Source organism: Patella vulgata, chromosome 4 (assembly GCF_932274485.2).
Source record: "Patella vulgata chromosome 4, xgPatVulg1.2, whole genome shotgun sequence".
In the NCBI taxonomy this organism is placed as follows: Eukaryota; Metazoa; Mollusca; class Gastropoda; family Patellidae; genus Patella; species Patella vulgata.
In genome coordinates this window covers 6,335,557-6,353,264 of record NC_065882.2, presented here as the reverse complement: position 1 = coordinate 6,353,264, position 17,708 = coordinate 6,335,557, and the positions used below count along the sequence as shown (strand labels likewise).

The following is a 17,708-nucleotide window of genomic DNA, read 5'->3' as shown; positions in this document are numbered from 1 at the left end:
CGCAAGCGAATTATTGAAATAAAATTAAAACCATATGTTAGTCCCGAAATGACCTAGTTTGTGTGGAGTGGACGTTAAACCCCATTTCTCTCTCTTTCTCTATTTGTCTCGCTTTCCATGGCTATCTTTTTCTTACACCTCTTTGTTTGAAACATGGTAAAACCATAATTCAACTAGACTGTGTCGAGTTTATTTTGTCTGAGAAACAGTCCCTCAAACATTACGGCATCGCTACGCTAGGCGAGACTCGGGGCTTTCAGCCCTTTTTTTTTCTTAAAAACCTCTATCCGCCCAGACCATCAGTTGATATTTCCTGTGGTATAATAATATCTCTATTTCAAATATCCTGTCATTTCTGGATAAACGCATCCCTTTTGTCAACATAATTATAGTACAAGACTACAGAGAAATTAAGATGGATGGATTTCAAGTCAATGTTTAAAGATACGTTCCCAGCAGGGGCGGATTGGGGCTGGGAACCGGCCCGGGCTCCCGTGTCGGAGCGGCACCCTATTACTGACCGCGGAGCCCTGACGGGGGGGGGGGGGGTCCGGGGACTCTCCCCCTGGAAAATTTTGAAAAATGAACTCCAAATATGCGATTTGGTGGCCTATCTGATTTTATCTCTGTCAAATAATATATCTCATAAATCGATTAATTTAGGCCCCAACCCCGACCTGCAAGTAATTTACAACCATCAACCTGTGAAATTATCATATCGTCATATTATTAATTAACGTATCATCATTGTATCGTCAAGAGTCAAGAGAATTTAACTGGTTAAAATTCCGAATTCCGGCCCACACCCCGCACACCCGGCCCAGAAAGTCTTTTATACCAGCCTATTCCAGACTCCAGTGATGGCGTGGCGGTCCGTTAAAGCAACCGGCCATATACAACATGATCATCATCGCTCCATGGCCGGTCCAATACACAACCCCCTCCCACACCCCATTTAATGTTCAGAAGAAGAAGGGTTTTTAGACGAATTGGACAAAATTATTTGTTTCATTTTTTGTCCGACCGGCCCTTCGGGCGATCGGGCGCCCAATCCGCCCCTGATTCCCAGAAAAGTATTTATCGGGTGGTTATTTCCAATAAAAGTATGGTACTTTTGGTATATATGGAAAGTAGACACGTGACACAAACATGGCCTCTTTTAATAGATTTTTTACAGTGTTTTGAGAAGGATATGAAACAAAAATTTTGACAGATTAATTAGTTTGAATATGTTTTTAGTCCAAATACATCATCAAATCACCAAGTTTGTACACGCGAATGTATCTTTAAGCTTCAAGTTTAAATTTATTAAAATTATCTACTGCATAGGCCCCACAGATGTGCACACTTTATCATCATCTGAGAAACAGGGCGCCATTTTGATGACAAAATGTTATGACTAGCACGGACGGCTTTTTGCTGTGGGTTGGTGTATAAGGACGTCTGATAAAAAAAAACCAAGAGGAATGGGGTTTAACTTCAACTTGACAAAAACTATGTCATTTCGTGACTAATATATGGTACAATATTATTTCAATAATTCGCTTGGAGGAAACCACAGGAGAGCAATGAAACGAAACGAAATGAAATTAAATGGGGTGTTACATCCTATTGTTCTGCCCCGACTGGGCTAATGAAGACGTGACCAGAGGAGAGCGACTGCTAAGCACATTCTATATCTAATAAACTACGGTAACTGTAAGTCTTCAACTCGCCTTCCGCAATTAAACCATGAATATTTACCAATTCATACCCTCTCCGTAGTAGTAGTAGTAGTAGTAGTAGTAGACCGGTGAAATGTAATTGTGGTCTGCCTCCAGCACAGGCCCGTAACTAGGGGGGCTCATGGGGGCGAAGACTCCCCTCTCCCACCAGCCCCCACCCTCCCCTGTGAAAAAATTGTCGACCATTAAAAAAATAGATCAATCTAATTAAAAAACAGATCTATATTTCGTTTCGTTTTTTCATACTTTCGATGACCTACACTACATGAAGATCTGACCGACTTATGACCCTATGACGTCAGACATTTGATTAACCAATCAGCATTGATGTTACTAGTGAATTACCCACAGTTCCGTGAAAAACACGCCTTAAGTTCGCCGTAACAGATCGTTTCAGAACACGTGTTAAATAAAAAATTCTTCCAGATCCAAGTGTAGTAAATACAAGTAAAACGAAATTTTGAACCATAAAAACGAAACGAAATAGGATCTGTCTTTTAACCAGATTGAAAAATAGATATACATTGTCCGTAAATTTTACAGCACACCAGGGAACACTTCTAGCCCCCCCCCCCCCCACACACACACACACACCTCCCGCTGCTCTGAGCTAGTTACGACCCTGCTCTAGCAAATCTCCTTGCTATCCAGTAGAAATAATGGGTTTCTTTCATTCAAAGGCATCTTCATTCGCCATTGTTATAAAAATAGAACATTATCCGCTTCTTGTCTTAATATATATTCTTTGTTTGTGTGTGCTGGGGCCGTTGCTTTGTTGTTGGATTCCCCGGTTGTACGTGGCAAGGAGTAGGGTCGCCTGTCGTGGGTTTACTCCGGGTCGTCCGGTTTCCTGCCACTACTATAGACCCCTACGTGCAAACAAATTATTGAAATAAAATTGAACCATGTATTAGTCCTGAAATGACCTAGTTTGTGTCGAGTGGACGTTAAATCCTCTCTCTCTCTCGCTCTCTCTCTCTCTCTCTCTCTCTCTCTCTCAAAGGCGTCTTCACTCGTGACCCGTCTTGTCTTTTTTATTCGTCGTTTGTGTGTACTGGGGTCATAATTAACTTATGACGGTCGTTGCGTTGTTGTTGTTTTCGAACTGAACGACCGCTTCCGCCTCGGGTTGTATCCGGAGTTGCAAAGGTAAATGTCTTTTATAGTTAAGAATTTGACAGAACCAGAACTTGTCCTGCAATTAATCAATTTAATTAAAATACAGATCTATATTTCGTTTCGTTTTTTTTATATATACTTTCGATGGCCTCTACTACATGAAGATCTGATCAGTTGTTGTGGGAGGTCGCGCCGCTTTTGACCTATGACGTCAATCGGCGTTGATGTTTCTAGTAGGATACCCACAGTTCCGTGCATCGCACGCCAAGAACTCGCTGCAACAGACCGTTTCATTGGCTGATCCTTTAACATCAACCAAAACGTGGGTTATATAACAACTCTTCCAAATCCTAGTGTAGTAAAGACAAGTAAAAACAAATTTTGAACTATAAAAAACGAAACGAAATAGGATCTGTGTTTTAATTAGATTGACAAGTACTGGGACAGAATGAATGATATGTTTTATAAAGTGTCGAAACGTCGTGATATATGTTTATAAATCAGTGATTGGTTTCCATAGAAAATTATGTCGTGTTTTTTATTATGAAGTTATTTTATAATTTATAGCTTCAACCGCTTGGTTTTCTGTAGCGAACGTCCCATATTAAATATAATGAAAGGTTCTCACGGAAGTTTGAATTCAACACATGTTCTAATTCTGTTAGTTTATTAAAGGTTAGGGCGTCAATTTTATTTGACTTTTATAAAACCATCCATTTATCATTCATATTACTTGATTGGGGGGATGTACTGGCCGGACTGGTTTCTTATTGACGTACATTTCAATGACAGGCCTTGGAGACACTCAAACTGGAGCCGGTCCACGTGAGTTTTGTTTTAGGTTCGCATGTGTTTTGTAGTGGGTTCGCGAGTTGGTTCCCAGAAATTCTGGAGTTGCTTCGCTGTAGTGGGTTCGGGAGTTGGTTTGCTGGGGATTTTTTTAAATGTTTTTTAGTGAGTTTCTAGGAGGTTTGTAGTTCGCTGGAGGAGATCAGAAGGTCCGAATTACGGTAATAACATTTTTATTTTGAAATGAATTTTATTTATGTCATGTTATGATGAAAACGATTATCAGGGAAGATTATACATACAGTTAAAGAGGCATTTTGAAGAGCTAAATCTGTCTATTGCAGGTCTTTCTTTGTGCCAGCTTCCCACTGTCACAATTCACGATAGATTGAATTCGTTGTTTAAATCGTGGAGTTATCGTGATAATCCTATCAGGTCTTATCATATATTGTGGTCAGTCGTAGAAATCGTGGTGATCGTATCGAAACGTATCCGAACGTATCTACACGTACCAGATCGTGGACCCAATAGGAACGATCTTGACGTAATGCATCGCACGACAGTGGGGGCCTAGCATTAGGCCTTTTAAAAATGTTATATACATTATTAATTAGACAAGACCAAAATCAACCCTCGATGACATCGGGTGGCTCCTATATTCAGTAGATTAGAACGGTTCAGCCATTTAATGATTTAATTTCAAAATGGAGAAGCGAGACTAAGACTCGAATAACTAGCACGGTGGTTACGATCAATGCATACATCTTGCCAAAACTACAACCATTGATAACTTCGCTCAAATAAAGTAATTTGAATAAAAAAAAATATTCCCTAGTGTGTGTCGAGTGGACGTTAAACTCCATTTCACTATATATGGAAAGTATAGACGCCCAATCTTACTAGCAAAATACTGGATTACCCGAAAAACGTACATGTAGCAAGCTTATTGTCTGCCAGCTTGACTGGGGGAGCGGTTGTTATTTCTTGATCGAATGGTTAGGAGGTTTTGGGAACATTGGGGGTGTAAACGTATAACAGACTTTGCAATTAAAAGCGGAGAAGATAAGTTGACAGTGAAAATTCAAGAATGTATGGCAAATGGACAGTAAATAATGACAAATATATTCTGAAATGTGGGCTCTCTCTCCATCAAGTTAGGTGATAAACATGGCTTCTAAAAATAGATTTTTCATAACTTGAGTATCTCCTCGCGAATACAATGTATTGAGAGGGATTTGAAGCAAAGTGTTGATAGTCTAATTAGTTTGAAAATGATTTTAGTGCAAATACATGGGAAGGTATCTTTAAATATTAAATCTGGGTACATTTTAGCTTGGATTAAATCGTCAAGAATAGGATATTGTCTATAAAAACATGACAATCAACGACTTTTTAAAGGAACAATTAAATGTTAAATACTCAATCGGAGTACAAACTTGGTGTGGATTAAGCAGTCAGAAATTTGATATTATCTGAAAATTGCATATCTGAAATTCAAGAGCGTACCTGAATTGTATATAGGCGCGGATTTCATGGGGGGTGGGGGGGGGGCGAGGCGCCCTTTCTCCATAAGACCGTCTAAGCGCCAACGTGGGACATAGTAAGCGCCCCCACGCAGTGGCGTAGCGAGTGAGGTGAGGTGGGGTGGAGGTGGCTCCACGGCGACATGTTACATATTATTCGTCGCTATCTGACACTTCCCTCGCCACCGGCGCTGGATTCCAGTATGTGATCATTATTGTCTTATACTCATCACTATCATACTCATCACTATCATACTCATCACTATCATTATGGTCTTATACTCATCACTATCATACTCATCACTATCATTATGGTCTTATACTCATCACTATCATACTCATCACTATCATTATGGTATTATACTCATCACTATCATATTCTCGGTTGTAGTGAACCACCCAGTTAGTAGTACCACAGGTACGTGGGTCGTGGGGCGACAGATTGTACAAATGTTCTGTCAACTCTCACAAAACAGACAGAATTGACAAGCAATGATCTCAAATGCCAGGAAATTGACTCAAATTATCAAAATTTTCAAACGTCATAAGAACCCCACCCTCCCCCCACTCGCAATATTCCTGGCTACGCCACTGCCCCTAAGGTTCACGCAAAATAATAACAAAATCAATAACAATCATATTATGACATGAACTTTATGTCAACTAACATAAAACTGCTTTCCGGCGATTGGCGAACAATTATATAGACAATACGATTTATGTTCTACTGGGTCGGGGGGGGGGGGGGCGCGAATGGTTAACACGTGCGTTCTGTATCATACGGCCTGTCATTGAGCCAACTGGCGTGGTTTCGAATCCCCGGTTGTACGTGACAAGGATTAGGGTCGCCTGTCCAACTTCGTGGGTTTTCTCCGGGTCCTCCGCTTACCTCCCACTGCTAAAGACCCCTACGCGCAAGCGAATTAATGAAATAAAATTGAACCATATGTTAGTCCCGAAATGACCTAGTTTGTGTCGAGTGGACGTTAAACCCATCTCTCTCTCTCTCTCTCTCTCTCTCTCTCTCTCTCTACCGGGTCGCTCAGAGAATATGTAATATAACCACAGGTTCGTCGATCACGGCACCACTTAAGAGTATGTGATAGAATACATAACTCTTTTTGATTAGAAGGATATTTTAATACTGGATAACATATTTACATGTACAATTCTACATATGAACATCATTTGTGGTTAGATATAATAACGTCTATATACAGCTGCTCCTACTAGGTCTCAAAAGACCTCATTCTCCCGGGGTCCGAGAGCAGAGGCTCTCCGAGGTCTCGGTAGACCTTTAGGTCTCTCTCGACCTGATTCTAAACTAGGCTTTTAATAATGTGGAACAATATCTGTCGCGTCAGCTGGGGCACGCTATAGTTAATAGCATTAGTAATCAGAACAATGAAAACTAATTATTAAAAGTCACACTAGACAATAAGTGTTAAACTTAAATCTTATATCATATAGACACTCCGAGTATACAAGTTTGTACAACCCATTACATCTTACATAATACTATGTCATAAACCCCACACCTGCTATAGATTAAATCTTACAATTAATCTGTCACTTAATATGTCCAAAATGAGTTACAAATAAAATATGAATTCAGAATACAATATTAAATTTTAGATCCCAAATGATATTGTATTACAAATATTTTGTTTAAATTCATTGTTGGGTGGAATTGTGGCGTGGTTTCGATTTCTCGCTTGTATGTGAAAAGGAATAGGGTCGCCTGTCCAACCACGTGAGTTTTCTCTGGGTCCACCGTTTCCCCCCCATTGCTAAAAACCTAACCTACAATCTCGCAAACAGTCACATGCCCAAACCTTTTTTACATCTCAACGACCTTGACATAAATTGAGCTGGCCTTAACAAATAGATTTAGACCTTGAATTTATATCTGTGTAGCGCAATACTAAAGCTCCATCGGACTCATCCACAAGCGCCTGTAGCGTGGAAAATATTTCAAATTTAAGCTATGACTAAATATACATGTATGTCTAAAGTCTGCTATGTCCATGTTCGTAATCGAGATTATCAAATAACTGTTCTGATTCCAATTTCTAACTCAGGGGCAAATAACTCGTCTGAAACCGATTCTCTTTCAGTAGATATAATAATAACAAGGTGAGAAACGAATTGGAATTAATTAATTCGATCAAAGTTCACGATTCCGCCAACCAGTGGCAATACTCAATAAATTTCGCTAGGAGACCAATCGAGTCTACAATGACATTTTAAAATTATCCACGTGACCCTCTTAACTGAGGATGTTAGTAAAAACCTGTTATTGTTATTACTTTGTGTTTTTTAGACTGAATAAAATGGCGGTGAATATTTTGGGTGTTATAGCCGTGGCAGTGTTTTATATACTGATCTTGGTGATTGGTGTATATGCTGGAAGAAAGACCGTTAAGTCTGGAACAACGGAAGAATTATTAGTAGCTGATAGAGGATTGGGGTTAATTGTATCTTTCTTTACTATGACAGGTAGGCATCTGGTAGACATCTCGTACCATCTGTGATAGGTAGAAATTTCGTACCATATGTGACAGATAGACATCTCGTACCCTCTATGATTGGGGTTGGTTGTATTTTCTTTACTATGACAGGTAGGCATCTGGTAGACATCGCGTATCATCTATGACAGGTAGAGGCGTTTCGTACCATCTTAATAACATTCGTAACATTGTATCTTTGTTTCCGTCTTTTGTTTTGTTTTTTACGTCATGAAAAATGACAAATAACAATGCGTAATCATTCGGAATTTCCACTGCCCCTACCCTAAACCTCCCCAAGAATATTCATTTGTAAAATTGTTTGTGTTTTCATTTTCAGCTACGATGGTCGGTGGTGCTTTTATAAATGGCACTGCTGAGATTATAGCTTCAAGTGGAATTGTTTGGACCCAGGCTCCGGTTGGTTATTGTCTCTCATTTGTCATAGGTAGGCTTATTCTGTTTCGCTAAAAGCTTTTTCCGACGTGGTTTCCCCTTGTCAGTGGTACAGAACGGAGGGCCTGACAAGGACAGCTGTCTAGTCCTTCGGATGAGACGAAATACCCAGGTCCCGTGTATACATTAGAATGCACGTAAAAGATCCCTTGGAAGTTTGAATTCGATATAAGAGTAGGCGATAGTGCCGCTGCCCGGGCAAAATTTCCCTCATAGCACACTGTATGGCGTATGCCCGTCTTCATTAGCCAAGTATAGGAGCAGAACAGTAGTACGTTTAACCTCATTTCATTTTCGCTAAAAGCAGGGGTTTCAGCTGCTTGGCATTAAATGGGTCGCTACGCTGGATACAAATACTTCCTTAATAGTGCTATAGCATAATAATTCGTTGGCCTAAACACCGCTGCCACAGGTCTCAAATTGACGGACATACAAAAAACCGGTTTCAGTTTGCACGTAAAAGAACCCTTGGCAATTGGAATTCGCTGAAGAGTAGGCGGAAAGACTACTGCCAGAGAAATTTTCCTTCTAGTAGGGCGTGTGTTGGTGTCTAAACACACGCTCGAGGGTTTAGGATCCCATATTATAAAGAGGACAACAGCAATCTGACATACGGCATTCTATTCGATCCAAATTCCGGGCTACCATCTCCCAAATGAACGCAGGGGAATCCCGCTTTACCGTAGTAACAGGTCACATGACCATATATATATTAGGTGATCTTGTGACAGGGATAACCTGTCAAAGAGGTACCATAAGGGGGTACATATAAGGAGATATTCTCTACACTAGCATACAGCTCCCGTTGAGTATATGCACACCCTCGCAAATTGCTAAAAAGCACGCAGTTTCAATGCATTTTTTTAACATTGTAATCATAATCATAATGCTCACCCAGTGTCAAACATATACCGTGGGTCAGATATGCTACACAGCCCAATATGTATCGTCGGCACTGGGTGCGACCCTCCCCCTCCCCCGCACATACATATATTTATTGTTTTGGGTTTTTTTGTTGTTTTTTTTTTTTTGGGGGGGGGGGGGGGGTGGACGGGATCTTGTTCCTCATGCCCCTGTATCTTGACCTTTATATTTAAATGGTTATCTATGTTTTTTCAGGTGGATTATTTTTTGCTCCACAAATGAGGGAAGCTGGTTACTTTACGATGTTTGATCCTTTTCAACAGAAATTGGGGAAATATGTCGGTGCCGTGTTGTGTATTCCACAGTTCCTGAGTGATCTGTTTTGGACGGCAGCAGTTCTAGCAGCTCTCGGTACGCTCTGAACTATTATTGTTCCCCCACATGTTACACTATTTTTGTGATAACAGAGATCAGTTTCTTACATATAGGGTTAGTCCCGAAATGACCTAGTTTGTGTCGAGTGGACGTTAAGCCCCATTTATCTCGCTATTTACATAGGAACCGAATGTAAAACAGCTACATAAATTAAACAGGAACTAAACTACATCAGGAGTATAAACGACAACATTAACATTAAGACACACACATTGAATAATCATTTTTCTTTTCGTTATTCGAATGCTATTTTAATATTAGACTATATGCATATAATCAATTTTTGGATTATTTTTGGTTCATATTCAAATTTCTAGAAATTGTTAATCTTTCAGATCAACACATATTTTGGAATTTACATACCTTCACGACCGCTGTGAGGATGTGCTGATTACTCACGGACACAATATATCTATATATCTCTATACAGGGAGCCGCGGTGACTCAGTGAGTAAACGGAGTTGACCGAGAAATTTCATATGGATACCCCTTGTCAGTGGTGCAGGACGGAGGCCCTGACAAGAACAGTGTCTTGTCGTTCGGATGGTTTGGAAAACTGAGGTCCTGTGTACACATTGGCGTGTACGTAAAAGAACCCTTGACAGTTGGAATTCAATTTTAGAGTAGGCCGTAGCGCCGCTGTCCGGGAAAAATTACCCCGTTAGCGCATTGTATGGCGTATGCCCATCTTCATTAACACAGTCGGGGCAGAACACATTGGCGTGTACGTAAAAGAACCCTTGGCAGTTGTAATTCGGAATTAAAGTAGGCCGTAGCGCCGCTGTTTATGCCTGTCTTCATTAACCCAGTCGGGGCAGAACAGTGGGACGTTTCATTTATATATCTATACAATTTGTTTCACAGGCTCAACAATATCCATCATCTTAGATATCAACCAAACCCTGGCTATCATAATATCGTCGTGTATAGCTGTGTTTTATACATTCCTCGGTGGTTTATGGTCTGTGGCTTACACTGATGTTATTCAACTCATCTGTATCGCCGTGGGTCTGGTATGTTAATTCTACTGTATCTGTATCGCCGTGGGTCTGGTATGTTAATTCTACTGTATCTTTATTGCCGTGGGTCTGGTACGTTAATTCTTCTGTATTTGTATCGCCGTGGGTCTGGTGTGTTAATTCTTCTGTATTTGTATCGCCGTGAGTCTGGTGCGTTAATTCTTCTGTATTTGTATCGCCGTGGGTCTGGTACGTTAATTCTACTGTATCTGTATCGCCGTGGGTCTGGTACGTTAATTCTACTGTACCTGTATCGCCGTGGGTCTGGTACGTTAATTCTACTGTATCTGTATTGCCGTGGGTCTGGTATGTTAATTCTACTGTATCTGCATCTCTACTGTATCTGTGTCGCCGTGGGTCTGGTACGTTAATTCTACTGTATCTGTATCGCCGGGAGATGGGGTTTAACGTCCACTTGACACAAACTAGGTCATTTCGGGACTAACACATGGTTCAATATTTTATTTCAATAATTCGCTTGTAAGGGTCTTTAGCATGGGAGGAGACCGGTGGACCAAGAGAAAACCCACGAGGTTGGACAGGCGACCCTACAACCGGGGAATCGAAACCACGCCAGTTGAATGAATGGCAGACCTTATGATACAGCACGCACCTGCTAACCATTCAGCCATCCAACCCCCTCTAAGGTAAAAGAAAGATCCTCGGGATTTTCACTGGTGGAGGACGGAGGGCCTGACACGGAGAAATGTCTAGTCGTTAAAATTGGACAAAAAACCGAGGTCCCGTGTACACATTGGCGTGCACGTAAAAGACATCTCGGAACCATGGTGGCTAAGTGGGTGAGACGCTGGCTCGCTATTCTGGAGGTTCGTTCCCGGTGTTGGCCGAGAAAGTTCATCGAGATTGTCCGGCGTGGTTTCCCCTTGTCATTGGTGCAAGGCGGCGGGTCTGACAAGGGCAGCTGTCTAGTCGTTCGGATGGGACGAAAAAACGGAGGTCCCGTGTATACATTAAAGTGGACGTAAAAGATCCCTTAGCAGTTGGAATTCCTTTATAAGAGTGCGCCATAGTGGAGCTGCCCGGGCAAAATTTCCCTCATAGCACAATGTATGGCGCATGCCCCGTCTTCATTAGCCCAGTCGGAGCAGAAAAGTAGGACATTAAACCCCATTTCATTTCAGTATACTCAATTAGTTTACATTTTTAAGTTTTGAACATCGTAAACTAAAAATTAAATTGTGTTTGCCTTATGTGGTCATTGTTCTATTTTAGGTAACGGCTGTACCGTTCGCCATGACGCATCCAGCAGTGGATTATACCAGGATTAACAGTACCTGGAAAGGTGAAATCCAGCCATCACAAATGGGAAGCTATTTTGATATATATTGTTTACTTATATTTGGAGGTATTCCGTGGCAGGTACGCTTTTGGTCCCACCGTGGATTGTTAAAGGAAGAGGGATACGATAATTCTTTCTAGCGGCGTTTCCGGGTTCCATTACGTCAATGACAATGTTTACACGGGCAGGGGTGGGGGTGCGGGGTCCAACCGTCCCACCCCCACCTTCTCAGTTCCATAAAAGATGTCACGGTCGTGTGCTTTGTCCTTTATTGTCAGATAATGGGATAGGGTGGATATTCCAAGCGCGAGATTATTAAATAGACATATGTGATATCACAATTAATGCTTTGCATTAATGAAATTGATCACAATGTCGTCGTATTAATTCATAATAAAAAAATAACGTCAAACGAGGTGCTGGATTTCTCTCTTTAAAGAGCTCAGTGTTTATGTGTATACTTCAAAATGATGATAGAGCCCCCCCCCCCCACACACACACACACACACACACTGCATCAAACAGTTTAAATTAATCTATGCTTTTATCTTTTTATATTGCATCCGAGATCGAAAATATAATCCGCATTCATGTGTTGGTTTTGCTTGTATGTTATAGGTGTATATACAGCGATGTCTAGCATGTAAGACTCCACAGAGAGCGAGAATTGCTTCTTTCGTTGCTAGTATAGGATGTTTTCTGTTTGCTGTTCCAGCAGCATGTCTGGGTATCGCCGCTGCAGCCACAGGTAACTATATAAACATACCCCCCCCCCCCCTTCTTTAGGCCTGAAAAGTTATCTAAATTATTAAAGATACATTATTATGGGAGCAATTCTCGCTATAATAGTTAAAAACTAAATAGTGTAAAGGTAATTTGCTGAAAATTTCAGTCAAATTGATCCACTATGAGCCGAGAAAGAAGCGGGTGAAATTTTGGCATAGTCTCGGTCATCATTACTAAAATCATTATTATAAACAGCTTAGTCTCGATTATCCACTTTTATTGATTTAATTATCAACGGCCGTTACACATTATGCAAGAGCTAAATCTTCCTATAGCGGACCTTTCTTTAGGCCTGAAATGTTATCTAAATTATTAAACACTAGAAGAATGCCCGGCTTCGCTCGGGCGTCATAACGCCGAAACCGGAAGTGGTAGACTAACACCACCTGGCCTATTTTACTCCCCGGTCCGAGCTACCCCTATACCTCAAATTTCAGACTCGGGGCAGATCTAGTGTAGCCGCCAACCCCGAACAGACAGACAGACAGACAGACAAACGACAGTCATAAATATTAGTATAGATAGATAGATAGATAGATAGATTATACAAGAGTTAAAAATCTGCCTATTGCAGTCTGTAAGAGTTGAATCTGCGTCCTTACCAACAGCTCTTGTTGTACTAGCTAATAAAGCATGATTTGTTCCTGTTAATAAATTGACTAAATTTAAAATGGTGTGCCACCCAATTTTCGTATCTGCATTCTATTGGTGGTGCCTTGGCTAATCCCCCTAATGCGTAATAAATATATTAACGTTGATTTCAGATTGGAACCAAACGACATATGGTGGTGATGTACCAATTCCCGCAACAATGATGAGCTACGTCCTACCATTGGCGTTACAACACTTATGTCCCGCACCGGTTGCCATCATTGGTTTAGGAGCAATATCCGCTGCTGTCATGTCCTCTGCTGATTCCAGTATTTTATCGTCTGCCTCTGTTTTTGCAATGAATATTTTTAAACCCCTGTTTCGTCCACAGGTAAGTTTTAGTCCGAGGTTAAATTTGTTTAAACAGGCGCTATTCATTTTTTCGTTGTTCTTGGATGCGACGCTCTCCGACACTGTTCCTAAAAAAAAATGGGAGCCACGGTGGCTAGGTGGTTAAGACGCTGGCTCGCTAGCCTGGAGGTCGGGTGTTCGATCCCTGCATTGGCCGAGAAAGTTCATCTGGATTTTCCGACGTGGTCTCCCCTTGTTAGTGGTGCAGAACGGAGGGCCTGACAAGGACAGCTGTCTAGTCTTTCGGATGAGACGAAAAACCGAGATCCCGTGTATACATTTGAATGCACGTAAAAGATACCTAGGCAGTTGGAATTCGATATAAGAGTAGGCGATAGTGCCGCTGCCCGGGAAAAATTTCCCTCATAGCACACTGTATGGCGTATGCCCGTCTTCATTAGCCCAGTATAGGAGCAGAACAGTAGGACGTTAAACTCCATTTCATTTCATTTCCTAAAAAAATAAAACCCCAAGGCTTCGTTATTCACTTAATCAATTATGCCCCCGTCAGACCGGGTGGCGTCCTTACTGCGCTGCTGCGACCGTACAGCGACTAGAAAATGCACAAGGTCGCCGGCAAGGTAAACACAACGCGAGAAATTGTCCCCAAAAATTTACAAACTTGAAAAAAGTCTCGTTCTTTAACCCGTCAGATCGTGGTGGCGTCATTACTGCGTTGCTACGGCGACGGAAAATGGCCCCAGAGCGCGTCAAGATCGCCATAAGCGTGGTACAAGCGTGGTGGAAACGCCAGGTATCGCGCTGTGGTCTCGATGGTCGCAAATGATCGCCGAGTCACGGCGTTTGTTTTGAGCATGTTTTCAAGTTTGTAATATTTTGGGACATTTTCGTACGTTGTGTTCACGTTTGCCGGCGACTTTGTACATTTTCTGGTCGCCGTACGGTCGCTGCAGCGCAGTAAGGACGCCATCACGGTTTGACTGGGGCATTACAACTTTCCAGGTTAGATCGCAAAGTCTTGGCGTTTGTTTTGAACGTGCTTAAAACAAACGCGGTGACTATGCGATCATTCACGACCATGAAGTATGGAGACCACGGCACGATATCTGGCGTTTCCACCACGCGTTTACCGCGCTTATGCCGATCTTGCCGCGCTCTGCGACCATTTTCCGTCGCCGTAGCGTCGCAGTAAGGACGCCACCCCAGTCTGACGGGAGGTATTACGATCGACATGCAACTAGGTATGGTTTTTCCTTCGACAATTGTGCATCGATTGACGGATTTTTATATGACGTCACAATTCCAAGATGGCTGCGTTGACGTTACACTCGGTTTCTCGTCCACAGTAGGCCTACAACCGTAGGCTTCTTATATTATCTTTATTTCCCACAGTTCTGTAGATTCCATAACATTACAATTTAAGAGAAATAGGTAGGCCTAAATATGAAGTACAAAGTATAATATTGCATTTAGATTGTTAATTTGAATCAGAAAAATTACTGGTTAGAACGGAATAATTTTAATAAGACGGCCTATTACGGTAGTCTTTGATTTTTTAATAATGGCGGCTGGTGGTAACTAATGCCAACCAAATGCTGTATTTCAGAGATCAGGACCTTTCCTCTGACGCTACTTTTCTTCTTAGGGCGATGCTCTTTAAAAAAAAGCCCCACGATTCCGCCATTTCAATTACCGTGGACATAAAACTTGACATGCTTGTTCCTTGGACGGACGTCGATTTTTACTATGAAGTCACAATTCCATGATGGCTGCATGATGTTGTCATATTCGGTTCTGTTAGTGCTGAATTATAAGGCCAGCTCAAATTTTCGTCATAGGTCACGAGATATAAACAGGGCTAGTGCTAATCCCAAACACTAGCCCTAAACCTGGACTTAGCCCTAGTGCTTACCCTAACCTACAATCTCGCCAACGTGCCCTAACCTTATTTACATCTCAGCGACCTTGACAAAAATTGAGCCGGTCTTAACAAATAGATTTAGCCTATACGGTTTTCTCTCGTACATGTTGTTAAAGCATTTTCATTCTTTTTTAAAATTTATTTCAAGATGGCTGCAATGGCGTCATATTCGTTTCACTCTCGTACATGTTGTAAAGCATTCTTTTTTTAAAATTTATTCCAAGATGGCTGCAATGGCGTCATATTCGGTTCACTCTCGTAGGGCCTACATGTTTTAAAAACATTTTCAGTCATTTTTTAACTTTATTTCAGGCATCAGATGGTGAAATATCGTGGGTGATTAGAATATCTGTTTTAGTGTGTGGTCTATTGTCAACTCTTGTAGCTCTCAGCGCTCGTAGTGTTTATGGCTTGTATGTTCTATGCTCAGATCTGATGTACGTCATCATGTTTCCACAACTAATTTGCATATTGTACTTTAAAGGAACCAATGCGTATGGCAGTGTAACAGCCTTCGTCGTCAGTTTTACATTGAGGATCGTGGGAGGTGAATCGTTACTTAGTCTTCCAGCCTTAGTTCATTACCCTTTCTATTCTCCGGAATATGGACAGAATTTCCCGTTCAGAACCTTCGCAATGATTACCAGTTTCTTGATTATAGTGTCTCTGTCTAAACTAACGGAGATGTTGTTTAGGAAAAACCTGATTCCTAAAAAGTACGACGTTCTTATGTGCTTAAGTGATAATATAAGAGAAAATGGCGAGCTTAGCAAAAGTAATACACCACGGGTTTTCAAAAATTTTGCAATGGACGATATGTCAAATGCGAAACGACGCCCGGGTTTTGAAGAAACATAGGAGACACTCAATTGAACGTTCCGGTGATGAATTCTCTCAATCCATCATTTGGTATCCATCGAGTAAGAACAAGAATTTCGGGCATGCGTAAACCATGATACTATCTCGACCAATCACCACAGCTGTAATTTTCGATGACGTCACGGCTAGATACCGAACTTGTTTGAGTGACATTTGGAACAGTAACAAACTAAAAACTAATATATGGCATAACAATTACTGGTGTGTTAACATGTCTCGATTCTCCTCACGTAGCATCTGTTTTTTGGGACTGAAAGAATTGTGATGGTCTGAAATCCGTGGCATTCGATTGTCATTCGGAACGTTCTTTGCTGACAAGTTGTAAGTTCTATAGCCTACTGTGTGTTCTGAAAAATAAAAATTATGATGTTGGACCACTTGTCTTTGCGATAGTTGCGACAGTCAATCAGAGTTATGCTATACCAGGTTTCCACTGCTGTGCGGTGCGTTACGATACAATTATCCCTAGATTGAGCCCACGGTCTGATCAATCTAATTAAAATATAGATCTATATTTCGTTTCGTTTTTTATACTTTCGATGGCCTACACTACAAGTAGATCTAACAAGTTATAGTGGGAGTTCACGTTCTATGACGTCAGGTACCAAGCAAGCGACATTTGACCCGATTAAGTCAGTCATTCGATTAACCAATTAGCGACCGCCATGTATTTTTTATATACTTTTGTTTTGTTTTGATATCAATTGCAGCTAATGTCTACCGACAGTTCCGCGCAAAAAAGGTCAAACGCTCGATTCGACAGACCATTTGATTGGCTGACCCCTCATTTCAAGCAGAACACGAGTTAAATAACAACGCTCCCAGATCCAAGTGTAGTAAAGACAAGTAAAATTTTGAACTATAAAAACGAAACGAAATTGGATCTGTGTTTTAATCAGATTGTGTTCTGATACGTGCAGATACGATTGCTACGATTGACCTCAATATATGATACGACCTGATAGGATCACTACGATTGGTCCACGATTAATTCAAAATTATTACATTTAATACTCCACTTTATCTAAATTTCCATTTTATTGAAAAATCTCTTGTTTCCAAAACGGATATCTTGCTCCGTTCACAGACCAGTAAATCTCTTTTTCTTCAAAAATGCAAAACGGAATCCATGAAACGTACTTTTCATTATTCTGCATGTCTTTTATGGAACAATCTGCCTTTTGATATAAAGATGTGTAAAAATGTTGAAAATTTTAAGATTAAACTGAAAACTCATTTATTTTGCACACTGAAGGAACCATAATATTCAACTGATGACATACTTATTATTTTTAACTTGCAACTGCATTCTATTTTATTTTGTGTGTAATTATAGTGTTCTTCCTATATTCTACTTGTATAATGTATATGTTTTGTAGTTTGGGAGTGACTTATCAAACTTCCCACTTTAAAATGCTATTGC

General features: G+C 40.9%; 1 protein-coding gene across 1 annotated transcript; it reads left to right on the top strand.

The window, feature by feature from the left end:
* The first annotated feature begins 10,690 nt into the window (after positions 1-10,690).
* Positions 10,691-16,659, top strand: LOC126817397 (high-affinity choline transporter 1). The gene is made up of 5 exons (XM_056100327.1): positions 10,691-10,703; positions 11,670-11,816; positions 12,355-12,484; positions 13,287-13,504; positions 15,719-16,659. The coding sequence occupies exons 2-5, from the start codon at positions 11,691-11,693 to the stop codon at positions 16,262-16,264; spliced, it is 1,020 nt and encodes a 339-aa protein (XP_055956302.1). The 5' UTR covers positions 10,691-10,703; positions 11,670-11,690; the 3' UTR covers positions 16,265-16,659.
* Positions 16,660-17,708: the final 1,049 nt, after the last annotated feature.